This window comes from Heptranchias perlo, chromosome 9 (assembly GCF_035084215.1).
Source record: "Heptranchias perlo isolate sHepPer1 chromosome 9, sHepPer1.hap1, whole genome shotgun sequence".
NCBI classification, from domain to species: Eukaryota; Metazoa; Chordata; class Chondrichthyes; order Hexanchiformes; family Hexanchidae; genus Heptranchias; species Heptranchias perlo.
The window spans coordinates 6,231,515-6,258,576 of NC_090333.1; the positions used below are offsets into that span (position 1 = coordinate 6,231,515).

The window sequence follows — 27,062 nt, forward strand, 5'->3', positions numbered from 1 at the left end:
CCAAGGTCCAGGAGTAGATGCTGCGGGATGCACTGAAGCAAGTGCAGCCCAAGCAAAGGCTCCATGGGGAAAGGCCACCGAGTAAGGCCATCCCACTTTGTATTGTACAAAATGTATTCGATGATATGTACTGTGTTTTGAATTGTAATAATGAGATCATAGTGTGTACGATCTGCACTGTATTGATTCGAACTACATTGATTGAAATTGTGTCTTTTACGTTGAACTGTGTGTACCTTTAAATATGATGAAATAAAGTGTATTTTGAAATAGAAAAAAAATTGTCAAGTTTCTTACAGTCTGTTGTGTCAGTGTGAGTAGAGCACTGTTCTTTATTGGTTTGATGGTTGATGAGGTCACTAAGGGAGTGAAGCTCTTCTCTGCTGCCGTCATTGGAGTTTTTCACAAACATTTCATTCATTATGCTCTATACAAAATATCCCCGTAAACTGTGGATTTGTTGCAATTTTGTAACAACGTGAACCATTTTCAGTTGCATATCAACTAGGTTTTACATAGAATTACACACATAGAATTCACAGCACAGAAACAGGCCATTCGGCCCAAATGATCTATGCCTCCTCCCACCCCTCTTCATCTAACCCTATCAGTACATCCTTCTTGCGCTTTCCCCCATGCATTTATCTAGCTTCCCCTTAAATGCATCTATACTGTTTGAACATAAGAACATAAGAAATAGGAGCAGGACTAGGCCATGCAGCCCCTCGATCCTGCTCCGCCATTCAATAAGATCATGGCTGATCTTCCACCTCAACTCCACTTTCCCGCCCGATCCCCATATCCCTTGATTCCCCTCGATTCAAAAATCTATCCATCTCAGCCTTGAATGTACTCAACGACTGAGCATCCACAGTCCTCTGGGGTAGAGAATTCCAAAGATTCACAACCCTCAGAGGGAAGAAATTGCTCCTCATCTCAGTCCGAAATGGCCGACCCCTTATCCCGATATTGTGCCCTCGAGCTCTTGACTCTTCAGCCAGGGGAAGCAGCCTCTTAGCATCTAACTTGTCAAGCCCTCTCAGCATCTTATATGTTTCAATGAGATCATCTCTCATTCCTCTAAACTCCAGAGAGTATAGGCCCATTGTACTCAATCTCTCATCATAGCACAACCCTCTCATCCCAGGAATCAATCTAGTGAACCTTCGCTGCAGCGTCCCCAGGGGTCAAGTATATCCTTCCTTAGGTAAGGAGACCAAAACTGCACAAAGTATTCCAGGTGTGGTCTCCATAAGCCCCTGTACAATTTGTAGGGGGTGGTGGTGTGTGTCAGCTTCGCCTCTGACTTCTGAGTGGTTCGAATTGCTCCCACTCCCTGGGTTCTCGACCTTGGACTTAGTTGTGACAAAGTGCAGCAGACAACTGGTTTTGGTGCAAGAAACTTTGACCTTTATTCAAGAGAGAAAATACAACACAACAATCTTAACACTCTAATAAAATGGGGAACACTTCGGTACACATGAGGGAAATTACAGTGGAATGATACCTCACCCCTCCAAATCCCACTATACTAGCTAAGTTGGACTCTAAAGGGCCAGAGTTAATGGTTGGTGGCAATATTCGGTTGGTTGTTTCGTAAGGCCCTTGTTGCCGCGAGGTGTGTGATGGTCACTGGGGCTGTTGCTCTGGTTTCTTCTTGTGTGTCAGCCTGCTTCTGGAGCTACTGACCTTCCCTGTTGAACTGCTTTCCTGTTGCCCCCTCGCCTTGTTGTTCGCTGAAGCTGCTCTTCCTTCCAGAGACAGCCAGAACAAGACAAGCAGCACACAAGCGCCAGCAAGAACAAGAGAGAGAGAGAGAGAGAGGTTTTGAGTTTCCACTTCTATATCCCTCTCTTACAACGGTCTTCGTCACTTTGAAAAAAACACTTCATGCCTGTTTAAACAGTTCTTACAAAGTCCTTAAGAATCTTTGATGGCTTTTTGATGGTCCCTCATCATGTTGCAATTGCTTCTCCCGATGGGTCATTGTTAATTCCAATTTTTCGAGCTTGTCACTCAAGGCTTCCTTTTGTATCCAACGTCCAAGGTGTTGATCGGTTTTGCTTTCAAACAAAGATGTGGTCCCATCATGTCTGGAGCAGTTGCCTCTTTCAATGGCAGTGAGTGTTGACCACCTGCTGTAGGTTTTGCATTAAAACAGAGACATGTCTGAAGCAGTAATTCTCCCACATTCCACAGTGTGTATTGTGGATTCGTCTGGTGACCTCTCACCTATCCTTCCATCTTAGGATTTCAGTCAATGGTCAAAGTTTTCCATACTCAGGGAAAAGGTAAATTCCAAAGTCCTTTTCTTTAGGGTTTTTCTCCGAGTTTTGGGAGATCTGTGAATTTTGAGAATCTTACAATTGTAGCAAGACTTCCTTACTCTTGGACTCCAACCCCCTTGCAATAAAGGCCAACAGACCATTTGCCTTCCTAATTGCTTTCTGTACCTGCATGTTAACTTCCTGTGTTTTGTGTACCAGGACACCCAATTATCTCTGAACACCAACATTTTATAGTTTCTCTCCATTTCAAAAATATTCTGTTCTTCTATTCTTCCGATCAAAGTGAATAACCTCACATTTCTCCACATTATAATCCATCTGCCACCTTCTTGCCCACTCACTTAACCTCTCTCTATCCCTTTTTTGTGCCCTCCTCACAGCTTACTTTGCCCCAACTATTCCTTGTAGGAGCAAGTTCCACAGAAGTAACAGATGTCAGGGCAGCAATCTGACTCCCAACGGTACTAAAATCAAGCAAAGCAATAACCCTCCATTCCCCTCTCCCTCAGTCCAGGTGTCTGTCCTGCACCAGTTTAAGTTCGTACCAGTAAAGTGAGACCCTCTCCGTTCCCCTCTCCCTCAGTCCAGGAGTCTGTCCTGCACCAGTTTAAGTTCGTACCGGTAAAGTGAGACCCTGTCCGTTCTGTAAGATTCTCAAAAAAATTCACAGATCCCCCAAAAACTCAGAGAAAAACCCTAAAGAAATTCACCTTTCCCCTGAGTATGGGAAAACTTTGGCCATTGACTATAATCCTAAAATGGAAGGATATTTGAGAGGTCACCAGACGAAATCCACAACCCACACGTGGAAGGTGGGAGTATTACTGCTTCAGACATGTCTCCGTTTTCATGCAAAACCGACCGCAGGGGGTCGACAATCACTCCCATTGAAAGAGGCAACGTTTTCCAGACTGGTGGGGCCATGCTTTTGTTTTAATGCAAAACCTATCAACAACTAGGACGTTGGATACAAAAGGAAGCCTTATGTGACAAGCTCTAAATCAGAATTAAAACAATGACACATTGGGAGAAGCAATTTGCAATATGATTGGGACCATCAAAAGGCCATCAAAGAACTTTGTAAGAACTGTTTAAACAGACCATTGTAAGAGAATTGTAAACAATTTTACAACTCCAAGTTATAGTCCAACGATTTTTATTTGAAATCTACAAGCTTTCGGAGGCTTCCTCCTTCCTCAGGTAAATGTCAAGAGCTCCTTGAAGCCTACGCATTTATACATATAGAACAATACATGGTGTTTACAGACTGCGTTTACAGATTGTAAGAGAGACAGCCACAAGGCGAAAGCTCTCTCTCTCTCGCTCGCTCTCTGGCTTGCTGGCTCTGGTGGGCTGCTTGTGTTGGTTCTGCCTGTGTCTGGAAAGAAGAGCAGTTTGCAGTTTCCAGCAAACAACAAGGCGAGGGGAAGGCAGTTTGACAAGGAAGATCAGCAGCTCTATAAGCAGGCCGACACACAAGAAGAAACTGTCTTGGTTCTGCCTGTGTCTGGAAAGAAGAGCAGTTTCCAGCAAACAACAAGGCGAGGGGAAGGCAGTTTGAAAAGGAAGATCAGCAGCTCTATAAGCAGGCCGACACACAAGAAGAAACTGTCTTGGTTCTGCCTGTGTCTGGAAAGAAGAGCAGTTCCCAGCAGACAACAAGGAAAGCAGTTTGACAGGGAAGGTCAGCAGCTCTAGAAGCAGGCCGACACACAAGAAGAAACCAGAGCAACAGTCCCAGTGACCGTCAGACACCTCGCGGCAACAAGGGCCTTACGAAACAACCAACCGAATATTACCACCAACCAACCGGGTAACATTGGGCCACCGCGAACAAAGAGAACCAACTCGGGAGAAAACCGAAGACCCGCAAAGTTTCCACTCTACAATCTATTTCTGACTTACCTCTGGGTGAATTACTGTCAAGGTTTCGTTTGGTGAGCATTATCCCTGGTCCTTTAGAGTCCAACCCAGCTCGACACAGTGGGATTGAGAGGGATGAGGTATCCTTCCACTGTAATTTCCCTCGCGTGTACTGTAGTGTTCCCCATTTTATTAGAGTGTTGAGATTGTTGTGTTGTATTTCCTCTCTTGAATAAAGGTCAAAGTTTCTTGCACCTAAACCAGTTGTCTGCTGCACTTTGTCACAACCCCCAAATAAGTCCAAGGTCTAGAACCCAGGGAGTGGGAGCGATTCGGACCGCTCAGTAGTCAGAGGTGAAGCTGACACACACCACCACCCCCGACAGTTCCCCTCTCCCTCAGTCCAGGAGTCTGTCCTGCACCAGCTTAAGTTCGTACCGGTAAAGTGAGATCCTCTCCGTTCCCCTCTCCCTCAGTCCAGGAATCTGTTCCGCACCAGCTTGAGTTTGTACCGGCTGCTATCATTTCCACCTGATGCAAAACAGCATTTTAAAACATCCGAGATCTTTTTAAACTTTCTGTGGAATCTTTTTAATTTTAGGAGGAAGCAAACACTCCCATTCACTCCCTCCCTATCATTAAAAATTAACTGGGAGAAAGTGGAGCTCTGCACCAGCATCCATCCAGACATGCACAGTACTCCTTTACAGCTGATATCAGTATAACTTTGGTCTGGCGACTCTGTACCGCACTCGGCAGAGACTGGTAGCTGCAGCATATCTGCAGTCTTAGTGATGAAAGGTAAAGTAAAAGGCAAATTTGCCACTGATATCAGGGAGTTCAAAGAGTGATCAACAGATGGAATAAATTCCCAGATCCGGTCGATGGGACGAAAATCCGAGGAATCATTTAAATAGCAACTGAATGCAACAATGGGGTGGGGATTTGGGAGTTTTCTGGATGGGCCGAGTGGCCTCCCTCATCTGTAATTATTTTGTGTGCACATTAAATTTGATCACATTGTACGACTGCTTCACATTTGTCTTGAATTCCTCTGAGCATCAGTCAACTGTGATATTAACCCACTTATTTTGTGCCTGAGTTAAAATAGAGCGAAATACCTTCAAGAAAGAACTTGCATTTATATAGCACCTTTCATGCCCTCAGGACATCTCAAGTCAATTTGCAGCCAATGAATAACTTTTTGAAGTGGAGTCACTGTCTTTTTGTCGGCAAAATGCGGCCACCTATTTTGTTCACCGCCGAGGTCCAACAAACAGCAAATGAGATAAATAACCAGTTATAAATGTGTCCTGGTCAAATTCTATCCCTCAACCAACACCGAAACAAAAACCAGATGATCTGGTCATTTATTTTATTGCTGTTTGCGCGAGCTGACCGTGTGCAAATTGGCTGTCGCTTTTCCTACCTTCACAACAGTGATTAAGCTTCATGAGCACTTCATTGGCTGTGAACAACAATAACAACTTGCATTGAAATAGCGCCTTTAATGTAGTAAAACGACCCAGGATGCTTCACAAGAGCGATTATCAAACAAAATTTGACATTGAGCCACATAAGGAGATATTAGGACAGGTAACTAAAAGCTCGGTCAAAGACGTCGTTTTTTTTTATTCGTTCATTCGATGTGGGCATCGCTGGCAAGGTCAGCATTTATTGCCCATCCCTAATTGCCCTTGAGAAGGTGGTGGTGAGCCGCCTTCTTGAACCTCTGCAGTCCGTGTGGTGAAGGTTCTCCCACAGTGCTGTTAGGTGGGGAGTTCCTGGATTTTGACCCAGCGACGATGAAGTCATGGTGATATATTTCCAAGTCGGGATGTTGTGTGACTTGAAGGGGAACGTGCAGGTGGTGTTGTTCCCATGTGCCTGATGCCCTTTTCCTTCTAGGTGGTAGAGTTCGGGGGTTTGGGAGGTGCTGTCGAAGAAGCCTTGGTGAGTTGCTTCAGTGCATCCAGTAGATGGTGCACACTGCAGCCACAGTGATGAAGGGAGTGAATGTTTAGGGTGGTGGATGGGGTGGCAATCAAACGGGTTGCTTTGTCCAGGATGGTGTCGAGCTTCATGAGTGTTGTTGGAGCTACACTCATCCAGGCAAGTGGAGATTATTCCATCACACTCCTGACTCGTGTCTTGTAGATGGTGGAAAGGCTTTGGGGAGTCAGAAGGTGAGTCACTCGCTGGAGTGTCTTCAAGGAGGAGAGAGAGGGAGAGAGGCAAAAAGGCTGAGGGAGGGAATTCCAGAGCTTAAGGCCGAGGCAGCTGAAGGCATGGCCGCCAGTGGTGGAGCGATTAAAATCGGGGATGCGCAAGAGTCCAGAATTGGAGGAACTCAGAGTTATCGAAGGGTTGTACAGCTGGAGGCAGTTACAGAGATAGGGAGGGGAGAGGCCATGGTGGGGTTTGAAACAAGAATGATTGTAAAGGTAGGAAACGCGGCAGCCAATTTGCGCACAGTAAGCTCCCGCAAACAGCAATAAAATAAATGACCAAATAATCTGTTTACATTTCGTTGTTGGTTGAGAGATAGATTTTAAATTCGAGGTGTTGGTGGACTGGGAGCCAATGTAGGTCAGCGAGCACAGGTGTGATTGGTGAATGGGACTTGGTGTGAGTTAGGATACGGGCAGCAGAGTTCTGGATGAGCTCAAGGTTTTGGAGGGTGGAAGATGAGAGGCCAGTGGGGGAGCATTGGAATAGTCAAGTCTTGAGGTATCAAAGGCATGGATGAGGATTTCAGCAGCAGATGAGCTGAGGCAGGGTCGGAGAAGGCAATGTTATGGAGGTGGATGTAGGCAGTCTTGGTGATGGAGAGGATTTGTGGTCAGAAGCTCATCTCAGGGTCAAATAGGACTCCAAGTTTGCAAACGGTCTGGTTCAGCCTCAAACTGTGGTCATGGAGAGGGATGAAGCACTTTGAGACATTCTGAGGTCATGAAAGGCGGTATATAAATGCAAGTTCTTTCTTTTCCTTTTTTAGTTACTCTGTTCGGTGTTGGGCTGAAGGTTGGCCAAGATTTGGAGGAAGGGGGAGAAGAGAACGTCCCTTTAAAAGTTGCATTTCAGAGTATGAAGATTGTGTCAACATTTCACTATTGCCACATCCACCAACACACAGAGAGAGTGAGAGAGAGAGAGACTCAGCAGGTGTCATCATCAGTCACATCCGGGTGGATATAAATAAATGATCTTGCTGCATCTGGTGGATCTTCATATCGGGCAGAGCTCAGGCGGAGAGGATGCGCTGGAGTTTGGAATTGGCGCAGGCCCTGGTCGTGCTCGTGCTGTGGGTCTGCTGCGGCTCCGGGACCGGCTGTCCATGTTCGGATCGGGCTCTGTGCTCACCCGTGACCGTGGAGCATGAGTTCGAGGTGAGTGTTCGGGGTCTGGGGGTGGGTGTTCGGGGGCCGGGGGTTGATGTTCGGGGGCCGGGGGTGGGGGCCCCCTGCTCATGGGCTTGTTTACCACGGTGGGTGGTGTTTGTTAAAATATTGGAGCAAAAGGCGCCTGGGGAGTGAGGTGAATTTAAAGGTCAAGGGCTGGGCTGATTTGGGTTGGGGACACGGGCTGGGCTGAGTTGGGTTGGGGACACGGGCTGGGCTGAGTTGGGTTGAGGGGCACAGCCTTTCTTGGAATTGGGGCACGGGCTGGGCTGGGGGCCGGCGGTGGAACAGAGAGCTCCAGCCTGGAGCATGGGTGAGAGATGGGCTGCAGAGGGGTCGTTGATATGGTCCAAATGTCAGGAACAGTCTGAGGGGTGTGGGTCGGGGTGAGGGACAGGTGGAGCTATTGGGATGGGGATAGTAGGGGGAGGAATGTCCGATTATTGTTGAAATGCAAAGTGTGTCATATTATAATCCGTATGTTAAAGTGTTAATATTGATATAGTTACAGTTTGTATAAAATAGGACCAACCGTAGTATTGAGCAGTGCAAAGATATTTTAACAAGTGCAGCATCCATAAAATGTGTTTCTTAAAATATTTCTCCAATGTGCAGAGTCTGAAATGATGTGTGATCTAACTCCTGCAGTGTGTCTGTCTAATACCATGGTTGAGGTCACCGGTTTGCAGTTTTCACAGAATATTGATCCCCAAAACACCAGTTAAAAATTCTGGAATCTCATGTCATAAAAATGACATTTGACTTTTTCACTCATTGTAAAACTGGGACCCTGGCCACGGTTCAACTGAATACAACGTAACAGATCTTTAAAAAATACATTGGTTGCAAAATGACTCTGCAACTGCTGACTGTATTGATGAGGTCAGTATTTACTTCAGAGCAATGTTACTAAGTTTGGCAGTGTGGCAGCAACAAGAGCACCACCAATATAACCTGCAGGCTAGATGTGTTCATTCTGCTTTTATCCCACTTCCCCCACCTTCCCACTAACAAAACATTCTTCTGACAGATGGGTGGGATAAAAGTTTCCTCTGTCTGTTGGTTCCAAGAATGAATAAACTTGAATTTATGTCACACCTCATGTCCTCAGGATGTCCCAAAGAACTTCACATGAAATGAATTACTTTTTGAAGTGTTGTCGGCAAACTCAGCGGCAATTTTTAAAAATTTGTTCATGGGATGTGGGCACCGCTGGCAATGCCAGCATTTATTGCCCATCCCTAATTGCCCTTGAGAAGGTGGTGGTGAGCCGCCTTCTTGAACCGCTGCCGTCCGTGTGGTGAAGGTTCTCCCACAGTGCTGTTCGGTCGGGAGTTCCATCATTTTGACCCAGCGATGATGAAGGAATGGCGATATATTTCCAAGTTGGGATGGTGTGTGACTTGGAGGGGAACATGCAGGTGGTGTTGTTCCCATGTGACTGCTGCCCTTGTCCTTCCAGGTGGTAGAGGTCGTGGGTTTGTGAGGTGCTGTCGAAGAATCCTTGGTGAGTTGCTGCAGTGCATCCCATGGATGGGACACACTGTGCGCCGGTGGTGAAGGGAGTGAATGTTTAGGGTGATGGATGGGGTACCAATGAAGCGGGCTGCTTTGTCCTGGATGGTGTGGAGTTCTTTAGTGCTGTTGGAGCTGCACTCATCCAGGCAAGTGGAGAGTATTCCATCAAACTCCTGACTCGTGCCTGGTAGATGGTGGAAAGGCTTTGGGGAGTCAGGAGGTGAGTCACTTGCCACAGAATACCCAGCCTCTGACTTGCTCTTGCAGCCACAGAAATTATGTCGCTGGTCCAGTTAAGTTTCTGGTCAATGGTGACCCCCAGGATGTTGATGGTGGTGGATTCGGCGATGGTAATGGAGTTGAATATCAAGGGGAGGTGGTTAGACTCTCTCTTGTTGGAGATGGTCATTACCTGGCACTTACCTGGCACAAATATTACTTGCCACTTATGATTCCAAACCCGGATGTTGTCCAGGACTTGCTGCATGCGGGCACGGACTGCTTCATTATCTGAAGGGTTGCGAATGGAACTGAACACTGAGCAATCATCAGTGAACATCCCCATTTCTGACCTTATGATGCAGGGAAGGTCATTGATGAAGCAGATGAAGATGGCTGGGCCTTGGACACTGCCCTGAGGAACTCCTGCAGCAATGTCTTGGGGCTGAGATGATTGGCCTCCAACAACCACTGCAACCTTCCTTTGTGCTCGGTATGACTCCAGCCACTGGATAGTTTTCCCCCTGATTCCCATTGACTTCAAATTTACTCGGGATCCTTGGTGCCACACTCGGTCAAATGCTGCCTTGATGTCAAGGGCTGTCACTCTCACCTCACCTCTGGAATTCAGCTCTTTTGTCCATGTTTGGACCAAGGCTGTAATGAGGTCTGGAGCTGAGTAGTCCTGGCGGGAACCAAACTGAGCATCGGTGAGCAAGTTTTGATGAGTAATGTCGTTTGAGAGCATTGTCGACGACACCTTCCATCACTTTGCTAATGATTGAGAGCAGACTGATGGGGCAGTAATTGGCCGGATTGGATTTGTCCTGCTTTTTATGGACAGGACATAGCTGAGCAATTTTCCACATTGTTGGATAGATGCCAGTGTTGTAGCTGTACTGGAACAGTTTGGCTGGATGTTGTCGGGGTCCATAACCTTTGATGAATCCAATGCACTCAGCTGTTTCTTGATATCACTTGGAGTGAATCGAATTAGCTGAAGACTGGCTTCTGTGATGGTGGGGATGTCAGGAGGAGGCCGAGATGGATCATCGACTCGGCACTTCTGGCTGAAGATGGTTGGAAACGCTTCATGCCTTGTCTTTTGCACTCACGTGCTGGTCTCTGCCATTATTGAGGATGGGGATGTTTACAGAGCCTCCTCCTCCCGTTAGTTGTTTAATTGTCCACCACCATTCACGACTGGATGTGGCAAGACTGCAGAGCTTTGATCTGATCCGTTGGTTGTTGTGGAATCACTTAGCTCTGTGTATAGCATGTTGCTTCTGCTGTTTAGCATACATGTAGTCCTGTGTTGTAGCTTCACCCGGTTGGCACCTCATTATTAGGTACGCCTGGTGCTGCTCCTGACAAGCTCTTCTGCACTCCTCAATGAACCAGGGTTGATCCCCTGGCTTGTTGGTAATGGTAGAGAGTGGAATATGCCGGGCTATGAGGTTACAGATTCTGCTGGAATACAATTCTGTTGATATGTGCAGAGCAAGGTCCCACAAACAGCAAGTTGCATGAATGAACAGTTAATGTGTTTCTGCTGATGTTGGTTGAGAGAAAAGTGTTGGCCAGGACACCAAGAGAACTCCCTGCTCTTCAATATTGCCAGTGGTCTATTAGATCCACTTTAACATCTCATCCAAAAGACAACCCCTCCAACAATGCAGCACTCTCTCATTACTGCACAAAAGTGTCAGCTTGGATGATGCATGTTTGATCGTCTCAGTCCAAAGCAAAGGGCCCAAATCACAAAACTGTGATGAACTAAACTGCAGCACTAAATAGGCAGTCTCATTTGAGAACACAGGATGGTTGGTGTGAGAAACGGAAAAATGTCACACTGGTGCAGTATGGGCTGTTTCTCTTTCTCGGGAACTATATTCTGATCTAGTCTTGCTGGTCTCATGGCAGAAATGCTTGATTTGACACCAGGTACCTTGAATGCAAAATTTTTTAAACTGTAACTCCAAAGTCCCTTGTAAAATTAATTTATTTAGTTTAAGTTGTCCTTTTGAAGTGTATTGAGCACCAACACTTGGAATGGAGTATTGGGATGTGAGCTCCTTTTCCTCATGTTGTTCAGTTCCTCTCACCTGCACTATTGTCGAGATGGAAGTTCTGAGAGGTTGTTGCTCTTTAGCATATTCTTTTTTCTGGTGGCTGCATTCAGATCGACATTGGTGGCAACCTGAGAATCAGTTCACCAGCCATTCCATACCCGACAACCTGGGGAAATGATAATGGGCCAAATTTTGCTCTAACAGGGCATCTAACGGTGCTTGCCGTTACTTGGACCTGCCCTTGCACGTTTTTGAGTGGCAAGTTGCTGAAAGTGCGAACTGATAACGGGGCAGTGAGTGAAACAGGGCATTTGGGAGCTGAGTGAACAGGCCAAGAAACAGGGTATCTCCTTAACCAATGAGATTGAAGGTAGTGAAATTAACAGCGCAAGGATTGAGAAGGAAGTCTAAATTAGAGTGGGCGAATTCAATGTCAAATCAGGTACAGAAAGAGAAATAAAGAGAGGAAAAGAAAGATTGGATTAAAAGAGGGGAAAAAAAGCGAGTGAAAGGGGAAGAAAAAAAAGTTTTAATTTTAAAATTGCCATTTTTAAAAGCTCCAACAACAATTAAATCCTGAAGGAATGAGACTCCACTCTTGTAATAGTTAATTTTCAGTGCCAGAGATCTTGATTGCCGATAATGAACACATTCACCGTCGTTAAAAAGGTACTTAGACTGGAATGGAAAAGACGTAACTTTCCATGGCGAGTTTAGTTTGAATCTCCTGCGCAAATACATGAACTTTACGTCGTTCAATGCATTTTAAGGTTGAGCAAGATAGCTGGATGCTGTTTTCGTGAAGCTAACAGCGGAGCAGCCCAACTCGGTCAGCAACTTGTGGATGTTTGAGTTTAACTGCGTATCTGCCCCTCGCCTGAAGTTGCTGTACCATTTACACATAAATAAAACGAGCCCCATTCGCCTCACCGTTATTTTGTCAACAAAATCTGGGCCATTGATTGTGAAAATATATATTTTTAAATGGCAGTTTTCTGCCCTTCATTACTGCAATTGACTGCTTTATTTTGTACTAGGTCTTTGTCTTTGATGTTGGAGGAAAGGATTGGAAGTATTATGACTGGTCTAAGGTCACGACTATTGCAGCCTTTGGACCTTACGATCCTGAGCTTTTGTGTTATGCTCATGCGAATCAAGTTCGAGTTGTCCTGAGAGGTAAGTAATTTTATCACAGAAAAAACAAATGTCCTTCTGTCTTCTAATGCAAGCTGTATTATTGAGAACCACATAAAAGGACATTCAGTGCACAGCCTTGAATTGCGACCTTACAGTGCTGAAATTCCTCTGCAGCTCCTGTACAACTCGAGCAAATTATTCTACATTCCATCTATAATATATTAAAATCTTACATCCACATACACACCTCCTGTCTACAAAATCTTACTTTCTGTTCTCAAGTTTTTCAAACTTTTGTGGCAACTTTTTCCATTTATAAATTCCTCTGTCCACATTTATAATGGGAACTGTCTCCGTAAACTTGATGCACTGTAATTACATCCTCCCCACCAGTTGTGGCACTGTAGCACCTCTGTTTTGCATCTTTCAGCTCAAATTGCCATTTAAATAAAAATTATAATTGATCAAAGTATTATATTAAAAATTAGGACAAATTTCATGATTTCACAATGGGGACTGAGTTACATCTGAACACCCTGGTTGAATTATCCCCCACACTCCAATCCTGCTTCGTCTGAATACTACACAAGTCTGGACTCTCTTTGTCCATTGCCATGGGAGATTGACTGGTGATGTATTTTTATTCTACTTTTCACCTCCCAAACTTGCTGGGTTCGTGAGCACTGAGCGGGAGTCTTCTGATCTAGGAGTAGGGGAGGGGGAGAATTCTGAGGAGGGAGATTGTGGGATCCAGCAAGGACTCAGGAGATGGTCAGGGATTGCTGGGATCTGGCAGTATTGGGGAGATGAGGGAATGGAGGGTCTAACATGACTTGTTGGGGAGGAGGGGGGTCTAATGGAATGTGACCCAAACTGTTATTGACATCTTTGGAAGCATCAGTCCCTCACCCCTCACATGTTCCTGCAAGTTAGGTGCCCGAACCACCGCTTCCCTCATCGTCGCCCTATTCCGATCTTCTGTACTTGCCTTGAGCATTTGAGCAGAAATGCTTGGTTAAGAAAGCCTTAAAAAGCGCAAACAAAGCATTGGGGTTCATTTCTAGAGGAAAATAATTCACAGCAGAGAAGTTATGTTCATCTTGGATAGGTCCTTGGTTAGAAAACACTGAGAGTACTGTGCACAGTTCTGGTCTCCATACTACAAAAAGATACAGAAGTACTGGAGAAAGTGCAAAAAGGATTTACAAGGATGATATCAGAACTGAGAGAGCATGATTATCAGGAAAGACTGAACAGGCTGGGGCTCTTTTCTCTAGAAAAGAGAAGGCTGAGAGGTGATCTGATAAAGGTCTTTAAAATTATGAATGGTTTCGATCGGGCACGTGGAGTTCCTCAGGGCAGTGTCCTAGGCCCAACCATCTTCAGCTGCTTCATCAATGACCTTCCCTCCATCATAAGGTCAGAAATGGGGATGTTCGCTGATGACTGCACAGTGTTCAGTTCCATTCGCAACCCCTCAGATAATGAAGCAGTCCGAGCCTGCATGCAGCAAGACCTGGACAACATCCAGGCTTGGGCTCATAAGTGGCAAGTAACATTCGCGCCAGATAAGTGCCAGGCAATGACCATCACCAACAAGAGAGAGTCTAACCACCTCCCCTTGACATTCAACGGCATTACCATCGCCGAATCCCCCACCATCAACATCCTGGGGGTCACCATTGACCAGAAACTTAACTGGACCAGCCATCTAAATACTGTGGCTACAAGAGCAGGTCAGAGGCTGGGTATTCTGCGGCGAGTGACTCACCTCCTGATTCCCCAAAGCCTTTCCACCATCTACAAGGCACAAGTCAGGAGTGTGATGGAATACTCTCCACTTGCCTGGATGAGTGCAGCTCCAACAACACTCAAGAAGCTCGACACCATCCAAGATAAAGCAGCCCGCTTGATTGGCACCCCATCCACCACCCTAAACATTCACTCCCTTCACCACCGGCGCACTGTGGCTGCAGTGTGCACCATCCACAGGATGCACTGCAGCAACTCGCCAAGGCTTCTTCGACAGCACCTCCCAAACCCGCGACCTCTACCACCTAGAAGGACAATGGCAGCAGGCGCATGGGAACAACACCACCTGCACGTTCCCCTCCAAGTCACACACCATCCCGACTTGCAAATATATCGCCGTTCCTTCATTGTCGCCGAGTCAAAATCCTGGAACTCCCTTCCTAACAGCACTGTGGGAGAACCGTCACCACACGGACTGCAGCGGTTCAAGAAGGCGGCTCACCACCACCTTCTCGAGGGCAATTAGGGATGGGCAATAAATGCCGGCCTTGCCAGCGACGCCCACATCCCGTGAACGAATAAAAAAAAAAATTGGCAAGATGTAACGAGTGCCACAGGAATCAGTGTCCTAGTACATGAATCACAAAAAGTTAGTATGCAGGTACAGCAAGTGATAAGGAAGGCAAATGGAATATTGTCATTTATTGCAAGGGGAATGGAATATAAAAGTAGAGATGTTTTGCTACAGTTGTGTAGGGCATTGGTGAGACCACATCTAGAATACTGTGTGCAGTTGTGGTCTTCTTATTTAAGAAAGGACATAATTGTTTTGGAGGCAGTTCAGAGAAGGTTCACTCGACTGATTCCTCAGATGAGGGGGTTATCTTTTGAGGAAAGGTTGGATAAGTTGGGCCTGCATACACTGGAGTTTAGAAGAACGAGAGGTTATCTTATTGAAACATACAAGATCCTGAAGGGACGAGAAGGGGTAGATGATGAGAGGAGGTTTCCCTTTGTGGGAGATACTAGAACTCGGGGCCACCAGTTTAAAAATAATGGGTCTCCCATTTAAGACGGAGATGAGGAGGAATTTTTTCTCTCATAGGGTCATGAGTCTGTGGAACTCCCTTCCCAGAGAACGGTGGAGGCAGGGTCATTGAATATTTCTAAGGCTGAGTTAAACAGACTCCTGATTAACAAGGGAGTCAAAGGTTGTAGTCGGGAGACAGGTAAGTAGGGTTGAGGTCACAATCAGATCAATCATGACCTTACCAAATAGCAGAGCAGGCTCGAGGGGCTGAATGGCCGACTCCTGCTCTCGTATGTTCATATGTTTGTAATTTTCCGTTTGTGGGCGAGTCGAACACTAGAGGTAATCCAAAACTATAAGATAGTCACAAATAAATCCAATAGGGAATTCAGGAAAAACTTCTTTCGTCAGTGAGTGGTGAGAATGTGGAACATGCAACCACATGGAGTGGCTGATGCAAATGACATAGATGCATTTAAGGGGAAGCTGCATAAGTATATGAGGGAGAAGGATATGTCCAGGCTTTGGAGACAGGCTGGGGCCTTCAAATAAAAACTTCACTTGTCTTTAATGTCTTTACTTCAAGCAAAGACACTAAAAGACACAAATGAAAATTCGGTGAATAAATATAAACATGTTATTGTGAAATGTCATTTTTTGAATTTGTATTTTATTTTAGAAACTCTTATTTTATAAATTGAATATTGCAGTTACTGAGGAAAAACATGGTCCATGAAAAACAGTTTCAGCTGCAGGTTGAGAAATCTGTTCCACACCATCACTTGGTGGCCGTAGTGTGGAACTGCATCACCACAGGCCACATTATGGGCAAAATCCAATTATAAAGGAGACAGGACGGGCGTCACTGGATGTGAACACAATTAAAATAGAAAAACAAAAGACACTGTTGACACAGAACTTTTGAATAGAAAGATGACAGGACATAGTGTTTTTAATAACCTATAAATAAATAGGTGGAACTTTTATTCCCTGGCACAGCAGCAGTCTGCCACTGATGCCAGGATTTAGAATGAAGAATGCAGTTTAATGAAAGCTCCACCCAATTGTGTCCAGAGCCCAGCACACACGCTCCATTCTTCCGACTCTGGGCGACTGAGATTTCTCCTCTTCCACCATCAATGGCAGAACCTTCAGCTGTTACTGTCTTGAACTCCAGATTCTTCTTCTTCAACTTCTTTGTCTTGCTATTTCTCTTCCTAACTTCGAATGCCTCATCAAAACCTACCTGTTTGACTGTGCCTTTGGTCACTTCCCTCAAGTGTCAGCTTGGCTCAGTGGTAGCACTGTGTCTCTCCTCCTGGGTCAGAAGATTTTGGGTTTACTCCAGGACGTGACACATAAGTGCAGTACTGAGGGAATGCTGCATTGCCAGAGGTGCTGTGTTTCAGATGAGACCTTAAACAAAGGCTCCACCTGCCTGTTCAGGTGGATGTAAAAGAGCCCATTGGCACAATTCAAAGAACAGGGAGTTCTCCTGGTGTCCTGGACAACATTCATCCCTCAACCTACATTACCAAAACAGATTAACTGGCCATTTATCTAATTTCCTATTTGTGGGACCTTGCTGGGCACAAATTAGCGACCACATCTGCTGACAAGACAACAGTGATTATGCTTCCAAAATAATTTATTGGCTATGAAGCATTTAAGGACATCCTGAGGATGTGAAAGGCACTATGTAAATGCAAATTCTAGCTAAATCTTCCTCTACTACTTCCTACTTGATGTTGGCAGTTCTGTCCTGTAAAGTGTCTTTGGACACAATGTTCTGTGAATGATGCTCTGTAAATGCTCTGTAAATCGACCTCCATCTGAACTTGCAGCACTCCGTTCTCTCAGTTCCAACCTTGACATTGTCATTAAACCTGCTGATAAGGGCGGCTCTATTGTAGTTTGGTGAACAGACCTCTACCTCGCAGAGGCTGAGTGGCAACTCTCCAACACCTCCTCCTATCTCCCCCTGGACCATTACCCCACCGCCGAACATCAAGTCATACTTTCCCAGACTATGACTAACCTCATCTCCTCTAGAGATCTTCCCCCCATGGCCTCCAACCTCATCGTCCCCCAACTCTACACAACCCACTTCCACCTACTCCCCAAGATCCACAAACTGGACTGCCCCGGTAGACCAATTGTTTCAGCCTGTTCTTGCCACATTGAACTTATTTCTTCCTCTTCCAATGTCCTCTGTAGCTTTAACAGTTTCCAGTTTCCCGGCCCTATCCATCTCCTTTTCACCCTGGATGCCCAGTCCCTCTACACCTCCATCCCTCACCACGACGGCCTGCGGGCCCTCCGCTGCTTCCTTGAACGGAGACCCAATCAGTCCCCATCCACCACCACCCTCCTCAGCCTGGCTGAACTTGTTCTTACGTTGAACAACTTCTCCTTTGATTCCACTCACTTCCTCTAAATAAAAGGTGTTGCTATGGGAACTCATACGGGGGCTGGCTATGCCTGCCTTTTTGTCGGATATGTGGAATACTTTTGTTCCAGTCCCACTCAGGACCCCTCCCTCACCTCTTTTTCCAGTACATTGATGACTGTATCGGTGTTGTTTCCTGCTCCCGCCCTGAACTGGAATATTTGATCAACTTTGCTTCCAATTTCCAGCCTCCTCCTGCCTTCACATGGTCCATCTCTTTCCCTTCCTCGACTTCTCTATCTCCATTTCTGGGGATAGGCTGTCAACCAACATCTATTATAAGCCCACTGACTCCCACAGCTACCTTGATTACCTCTGACCACACTTCCTGTAAGAACTCTATTCATTCTCCTGGTTTCTCCGTCTCTGTTGCATCTGTTCTGACGATGCCACCTTCCACATCAGTGCTTCCGATAAGTCTTCCTTTTTCCTCAACCGAGGATTCCCCTCCACTCTAGTTAATGGCCCTCGACCATGTCCATCCCATTTCCCGTACTTCTGCCCTCACCCTTTCCCCTCCCTCCCAGAACCATGATAGGGTCCCCCTTGTCCTTACCTTTCACCCCTACTCGCCTCCACATTCAATGTATCATCCTCTGCCATTTCCACCACCTCCAGCGCGATCCCACCACCAAACGCATCTTCAACTCCCCCCTGTTTCAGCATTCTGAAGGGACCATTCCCTCTGCGACACCCTGGTCCCCTCTTCCATCATCCCCAAAACCCACTCCCCTTCCCACGGCACCTTCCCGTGCGAGCGCAGGAGATGCAACACCTGCACTTTCACCTCCTCCCTTCCCACCGTCCAGGGTCCCAAACACTCCTTCCAGGTGAAACAGCGATTTACTTGAACTTCTTTCAATTGAGTTCTCCATGCAGCAGAGAAGGTTGAGAGAAGATTTAATCGAAGCGTTCAAAATCCTGAAGAGTTTAGATAAAGTAAATAAGCAGAAAATGTTGCCATTGGCAAAAGGGTCAAGAACCAGAGGACACAGATTTAAGATGATTGGCAAAAGAACCGAAGGCGACATGAGGAAAAGCTTTTTTACGCAGCGAGTAGTTATGATCTGGAACGCTCTGCCTGAAAGGATGGTGGAAGCAGATTCAATCATGGCTTTCAAAAAGGAATTGGATAAATACTTGAACGGAAACTTTTGCAGGGCTACGAGAAAAAAGCAGGGAAATGGGACGAACGGGATTGCTCTTTCAATGAGCCGGCAGTGGCTCGATGGGCTGAATGGCCTCCTTCTGTGCTGTAACCATTCTATGATTCCATGATTGTATAGTATACTGTATTTGCTGCTCACGATGCAGTCTCCTCTACACTGGGGAGACCAAACGCATGTTGGGTGACCGCTTTGCTGAACACTTCCGCTCAGTCCGCAAACGTAACCCTGACCTTCCGGTCGCTTTCCTCTTTAATTCTCTGTCCCACTCCCACTCTGACCTCTCTGTCCTCGGCCCCTTACACTGTTCCAATGAAGTTCATAGAATGATAAGGGACAGGAGGAGGCCCTTCAGCCCATCGTGTCTTTACCTTTCCCATTCCCACCCTCCTTGACTTGCACCATCATCCCTTTTGTCATTTGATCTCTCTTGCCCTCCACCCATCACAGACCTTCCCTTTTGTTCTTTTGTCCCCTCCCCTTCCTTCCCCACCCCCCCCCTTTCTCTGCCTCTGCACTTGCTTAAAAACTGTTCAATCTCGAACTTCTTCCAGTTCTGAGGAAAGGTCATCGACCTGAAACATTAACTCTGTTTCTCTCTCCACAGATGTTGCCCGGATTGCTGAGTATTTTCAGCATTTTCTGTTTTTATTTCTGTATAAATGGACATTGTTTGTTCACCAGGAGTTCCAACATACAAAGACATTATGGACAGAAATCACCAAAGAAAATGGATCAATCACAGAGTCAACTCTGTAAAAAGACAATTTATGGATGGAATCAATTTGGACCTGAAGTTTTCTGCTGAAAATAATTCTGCCATCAAATTGTTGATAACTGACCTGGTTGCCGAAACCACGAAGAAATTTCACATTTTAATACCTGGGTCTCAGGTAAAGGAGCCGTTATTTATTAAATGGGGATAAGCAATTTAGTTTCTACTTAATTGTAAAGACCATTGATATTTTTCTGGATAAGTGAATTGAAATCCTGATTTTTAGCTGCTGTTTATCAGTGCATCATCTTGTTCCAAAGCTGCTTTAACCATTGCTGAGGTTAGAAATTTTAGATTGAATCAGTTTAAATGGATATACAGCAAACTTGATGCTGCACCACTTGTAGCCCAGAATAATACAAGTGACTTGAGGCCCGGCTTCCCGGACCAGCATTGTTCGAACTGTAATTTTCACATCGGTTCTTAGAATGTTACAGCACAGAAGGAGGCCATTCGGCCCATCATGCCTGTGCCAGCTCTTTGAAAGAGCGATCTAATTCGTCCCACTCCCCTGCTCTTTCTCCATTGCCCTGCAATTTTTTCCCTTCAATTATTTATCCAATTCCCTTTTGAAAGTTACTATTGAATCTGCTTCCACCGCCCTTTCAGGCAATGCATTCCAGATCATAACAATTCACTGTGTACGAGGACACCCAAGTCTCTCTGAACACCAACATTTAATAGTTTCTCACCATTTAAAAATATTCTGTTTTTCTATTCTTCCTACCAAAGTGAATAACCTCACATTTCCCCACACTGTAAGCCACCTTGGATCACTATTATACTCTCTGGAGTTTAGAAGAGTGAGAGATGATCTCATTGAAACATATAAGATTATGAGGGGGCTTATGAGGTTGTTTCCCATGGCTGGAGAGTCTCGAACTAGGGGCACAGTCGCAGGATAAGGGGTCGGCCATTTAAGACTGAGATGAGTTGGAATTTTTTCATTCAGAGGGTTGTGAATCTTTGGAATTCTCTTCCCCAGAAGGCTGTGGATGCTGAGTTGTTGATTATATTCAAGGCTGAGATAAATAGATTTTTGGACTCTTGGCAGAATCAAGGGATATGGGGATTGGGCAGGAAAGTGGATTTGAGGTCAAAGATCAGCCACAATCTGTTTGAATGGCGGAGCAGGCTCAAGGTGCAATGTGGCCTACTCCTGCTTCTGTTTCTTATGTTCTTCTGTTCTTAGACCTTGTTAACTCAGATTGCAGTGATTTAATTCTTGACCTTAAGCCCTACACTCAAAAAGCCTGCCAGCACTCAATGTCTGGCCTCCTGTAAACAAACTTTGGGCACTTTGACTCGGTATTGGAGTGTGGCTGGCCCTTTTGGGACTGCAGTTTGGTCATAACTTAATGCCTTTTGAAGAGGAGGAGAGAAAACTGACAGAAAATTGGAGGAAGAAGGTGAGTGAGCAGTGGGGAATTGAACCTGATTAATATTTGATAACCGAGGATCCTATTAATTCTAACTCACTATTTGCCCCAACTTTATCCTGTTCCTTTTTATACAGTCATGAACACTGTTGAACTCCTAACCTGTTAAATTCACAGCTCCCATGGAGCATGTGCGAGTGCATATAAAAACCATATCACTACAAGTGATATCCAACATAAAGTATGAGATGAAACTAACTTCTTCTTGTTACTCTTTGGCCCTTAGGTCACATTTAACGTGCCTTGGTCTCCAGACTGCATTGATGGCCGATGCTATGACTTTTTGAGAATTGCAAATTCCTGTGACTTTTTATTTGTGATGTCCTATGATATGCAGAGTCAAATGTGGGACATTTGCTTTTCAAAGCCAAATGCTCCCTATTACCAGACTTTATCAGGTATGTACAATAAGACCATCTGGTTCAGGGTCTACCTGCCCGATATCAATGTGAATCTAAGACCCTCATTATTATTTTCCCCATTTAGGTTACTCCGCTTATATCAATCTGGGAATTGATTCCAGAAAGCTCGTGCTGGGAGTTCCATGGTATGGTTATGACTATACTTGCAGGCAGTTGTTTGAGGTAAGATGTTGTCATTATCTGGCTTTCAGATGTCCTAATTATTGAGAATTAACTTTAGTAAACCGTTGTCTTGTTGCTGTGCAAACTATCCCATTGATTCCCTTTTCTGAGGAAATTAATTGTTTGCATTGCACAAGAAATGAGAGTGAAGTCAGTTCACCTGAAACTCATCCCTCTGGTACATTATATGTCCGAACAGGGCATCGAATTATATTTTGGAACAGTCCAGTATTTTTGCCTCTGTTCACTTGCTTGTAGACTATTTCAAAAACTTCTCTTTACATAAAGAAGATTTTTGATATCTGTTCTATGTTTACTTTTCACTAATTTCCACATGCATCCATTGGCTGGGCTTACCTTACCCGTGCTATTCAACATTTTATTCCACTGAGGCCTCCCCTGAACTGCATTCTTCTGAGCTGCAAATCTTAAGCTTCTGCTAATCTTTTCTCAAAACTCATTCCTTGACAATTTTTTTTATTTGTTCATGGGATGTGGGCATCACTGGTAAGGCCAGCATTTTTTGCCCATCCTGAATTGCCCTTGAGAAGGTGGTGGTGAGCCGCCTTCTTGGACCGCTGCAGTCCGTAGCAAAGATTGTACAACTGAGTGGCTTGCTTGGCCAATTCAGAGGGTGATTAAGAATCAACTATATTGCTGTGGGTCTGGAGTCACATATCGGCCAGAGTGGATGAATTCGTGAACAGATGAAATACAACAATCCCATAGTCTCATGGCCACCATTACTGAAAATAGTTTTTTTAAATTTCAGATTTTATTTAGTTGAAATTAAATTTTCCAGCTGCTGTAGCAGAATTTGAAGTCATGATTCCAGATTATTCGTCCAGGTATCTGGTTCATTCGTCCAGTAACATAACCACAATGCTACCATACCCAGTGGGAGACATTGGAATATAGGAACAGGAGTAGTCCATTCTGCCCCTCGAGCCTGTTCCACCAATCGATCATGGCTAATCTGGATCTTAACTCCATTTACCCACCTTGGTTCTGTCACCCTTATTACCCTTACCGAACAAAAATCTATCAGTCTCAGCTTTGAAATTTTCAATTGACCGAGCCTCAACAGCTTTTTGAGGTCCAGAGTTCCAGATTTCCACCACCCTTTGTGTGAAGAAGTGCTTCCTGACAACACCCCTGAATGGCCAAGCTCTAATTTTAAGGTTATGTCCCCTTGTTCTGGACTCTCCCACCAGAGGAAATACTTTCTCTCTATCTACCCTATGAACTGCTTTGATCAATTCAAACACATCAATTAGATCACCCCTTAATCTTCGACATTCAGTCTTGTTGCTGTCTATTTCAAGTTACAACCTTGTCCTTATCTATAAATGTACTATTTAATTTCTATATTTCTGTGAGAGACCCTCCTCTCCATATTGTAAAGCTTATGTTTCTCTAATTGTCCCTCATAGCCTTTACACTTAGAGACCAGTCATGCTGTTACTGCATTTTTGAAATTACCAAAGTAACTCTATTCACAAGTGTTATTTTTTCATCCTTTCGTACTTTTCAGGGTGGTAGGTGTGTATTGGAAAAGATTGCTTCCCGAGGTGCCCCTTGCAGTGGTGCAGCTGGACGTCAGGTCCCATACAAAGAGATCGTACAGCACGTGCACAAATCAATTACTGGCAGATATTGGGATGATGAGCAGAAAGCCCCATATTATATCCACATGGTAAGACTATCAATCAAAACACAATGGAGAGTTGTGCATTGTCCATTCTTTGTAGAATGCAAACATTGCAGTGTTTCATGATTCAATATTCTCTGTGTGCAGGATTCAGCAAAGTTCAGAATGTACAGTTTCTACAGTAGAAAATGTGTGTAGTTGGAGAATAGCCAAGAAAATGGGAGTTGACAGACAAAGCACCAAACCAATTCCGAGCTGTGGACTTTTCAAATAGATCACTTTACACAACCCATATTGACCCTCCTGTGAAAATCATCATAGTTTAGTTCGTGAAATGTGTGCCCCTGTCTCCCATTTGATGATCAATTTAACACAAAAGATTGACGGTGGCGTGCCCTGTACATAAGAAAACTGCACAGTAGCAAATACCACACACTCTCAACCTACTGCATTCAACTAGTCACATGTCTAATTGACATTGGCCAAATCTTGCTGAGATACTTGATGCACTGCAGTCAAAGGCTGTGATGCTTGAGCTTTCAGCAGCAACATTGAAATCATGTTTTCCACCTTTTGATTGCAATATTTTGTTACTTTGAGCAATTTGAAAAGATTATTTTGAGATGATAGAATGTTCCACATTGAGTTAAATCAGACCTTGGTTTATCCTATTGTTTTAAATTGTTTTCTCTGGAGGCCAATGCTAACTCTGACTTGCAAGTCATCTATCTCTTTCTATTTTCCCCCAAATCATTTTTTTCCCCAATCGAACACCATAATCTTTTGCCTTGTTGCATCTGAATTGACATCTGGGCTGTGCATTGGATTTTTCTAAGTTGCTGTACTGAGGGAGTGCTGCACTGTCGGAGGTGCCATCTTTCAGATGACACGCTAAACTGAGGTCCCATCTGCGCTTTAAATGTGTGTCTTATGTTCATATGTTGCACAGCATCCAGATGAGTTAATTGATTTGAGTGTTGAAAATGATAGATTGGGATTTCCTTGGAGCTGCAGGGGCACAATTTCAAAATTTGCAGATGGCCCAAAACTTGGAAGTGTAATGAACAGTGAGGAGGTTAGTGATAGACTTCAAGAGGACATAGACAGGCTGGTGGAATGGGTGGACACATGGCAGCTGAAATTCAACGCAGAAAATTGTGAAGTCACACATTTCAGTCGGAAGAACAAGGTGAGGCAATGTAAACTATGGGATGCAGGAAAGGAGAGATCTGGGGGTTGATGAGCACAAATCGTTAAAGGTGGCAGGGCAGGTTGAGAAAGCATACAGGATGCTGGGCTTTATAAATAGAGGCATCGATTACAAAAGCATGGAGGTTATGATGAATACTTATAAAATGTTGGTTCGGCCACAACTGGAGCATTGTGCCAGTTCTGGGCACCGCACTTTTGGAAGGATGTGAAGGCCTTAGAAGGGGTGCAGAAGAGATTTATGTGAATGATTCGAGGGATGAGGGACTTCAGTTACGTGCATAGACTGGAGAAGCTGGGGTTGTTCTCCTTCGAGCAGAGAAGGTTGAGAGGAGATTTGATAGAGGTGTTCAAAATCATGAAGGGTCTGGAGAGAGTAGATAGAGAGAAACTGTTCCCATTGGTGGAGGAGTCAAGAATGAGGACATAGATTTCAGGTGATTGGCAAAAGAACCAAAGGTGATATGAGAAAATACTTTTTTACACAGCGAGTGGTCGTGGTCTGGAATGCACTGCCTGAAGATGTGGTGGAGCAGATTCAGTTGTGGCTTTCAAAAGTGAATACGATATAATATCGCCGTTCCTTCATTGTCGCTGTGTCAAAATCCTGGAACTCCCTACCTGCAGCACTGTGGGAGAACCTTCACCACACGGACTGCAGCGTTTCAAGAAGGCGGCTCACCACCACCTTCTCAAGGGCAATTAGGGATGGACAATAAATGCTGGCCTTGCCAGCGATGCTTACATCCCATGAACGAATAAAAAAAAACTTTCGAAAGGGAATTCGATAAGTACTTGAAAGGAAAAACTTTCCAGAGCTAAGGGGCGAGGGCGGGGGAATGGGACTAGCTGGATTGCTCTTGCAGGGAGCTGGCACGGACTTGACGGGCCGTATGGCCTCCTTCCGTGTTGTAACCATTCTATGATTCTATGATTCTGCATCTTCAGCAAAGCTCATCCATTATATTCAGAAATGTGTGCTTGAGTGTGAAGCATTGTTTCCGACATAGACTGTTGGATTTCAAATTAAAAATTAAGCTGACAGTTTGGGCAATTTGGCTTGAATCTAAGACGGAGATCCTCTTTTTGATGCTTTCCTGTCAGGACACCTGAATTTAAATGTCAAGCCCATGGAGGAACTTCGGCTCATTTTCAAAGCTTCGTTGTTTGAACAGAGAGTTAGTCCACAATGACATAACGTTGGAATTTCAAAAACAAAATCTCTACAGGTAGGAAATAAAAAGCCGGTGTCAGTAAAAGTTAAAGAATGGCATTTATATTGTGCTTTATCGATTGTCTCTCTGAATCATCCCAAAGCGCTTCTCACAATAAGTTACTTTGAAGTGCAGTAACATCGTTATATCACTGACTTGAAATTAAGCTGTGGGATGTTAACGGATGAACACTTAATTCAATCAGTGAACAGTCTCGCGATATTTTAATGATGACATTAACCTATTAAATCATTTGTACTCTATCCCACGCTGTCATTTTTAGAACAACATTTAATTTTAGTAATTTAAAGAATTCAAAAAGTTGACATTTATTCAGATTCGATGTTCTGTTATCATAGTGAAGGCTCAGTGGTCAGACTCTTTCTAAAATTAGTTTCTATTTTGATTCCCAATCAGGTGTGATGTGTAAATGTACTAAGACACTTTACAGATTACTTACAGTTCATGTAATGTTACAGTGCTTTTCACAATCCGTTTCAACTAAGGTTTGGAACAATCCACCTCTTTACCTTTCTTTTCCTCAGCCCACCTGAGCTTGTCTTTTAATGCAAGCATTTTAAATAGTGCTGCTGAAGATTTTCAGCACTGTGTCTCGAACTGTGCATTGACCCAAACCCCTCGCTCCTATCTGTGTAACTCTCTTTTGTTTACTTATGGCAGGTTAATAATACTTATCATCTGGTCTGGTATGACGATCCACAGAGCATTTCAATTAAGTCTGCGATCATGAAGAAATTGAGACTCCGTGGCATAGGCATGTGGAATGGAAATATGCTGAACTACAGTGATGATCATTTCATAGTAAAGCAAACTGAAGACATGTGGAATGCTCTTTGCCCTTTGTGAGGAAAATGGCAACCTTGAACCATCTAACCTTAACATAATGTAATCATTTTATTTTGCAAGTAAACTCAGCAAAAAGTGAGCTAGCTTCCAACATTAGAAATTAAAGATAACGCAGATCTAGGAAACAGATTTAAAATTTTATCTAGCTAACGATTTCCAATTCAATGAGAAACAAATGTACGAACGTGATTTGTACCACAAGATCTGGTCGCTTCAGGCATCTTAAGTTGCTTACAAAGTGCGCCAAACCTGTATTGACAATCATAATACTTAATGATAGTGCAGGCTAAAACTTCTTGCCACTAAATACTTAATATTCAGGGAACAATTCAGCTTTCCCGTTGAGTAATTATGCAGTTCTGACATGCACATGTGTGCTGTCTGTTTGATGCACATTTTAATTCCTGACTGTTCATTTTTATGATTTT

At 44.5% G+C, this 27,062-nt stretch overlaps 1 protein-coding gene across 1 annotated transcript; it reads left to right on the forward strand.

Annotated features, from left to right (window-relative positions):
* The first annotated feature begins 7,408 nt into the window (after positions 1–7,408).
* On the forward strand, positions 7,409–26,634 carry LOC137325613 (di-N-acetylchitobiase-like). The gene is made up of 7 exons (XM_067990878.1): positions 7,409–7,540; positions 12,399–12,537; positions 19,580–19,788; positions 21,336–21,507; positions 21,596–21,693; positions 23,228–23,389; positions 26,449–26,634. The coding sequence occupies exons 1-7, from the start codon at positions 7,409–7,411 to the stop codon at positions 26,632–26,634; spliced, it is 1,098 nt and encodes a 365-aa protein (XP_067846979.1).
* Positions 26,635–27,062: the final 428 nt, after the last annotated feature.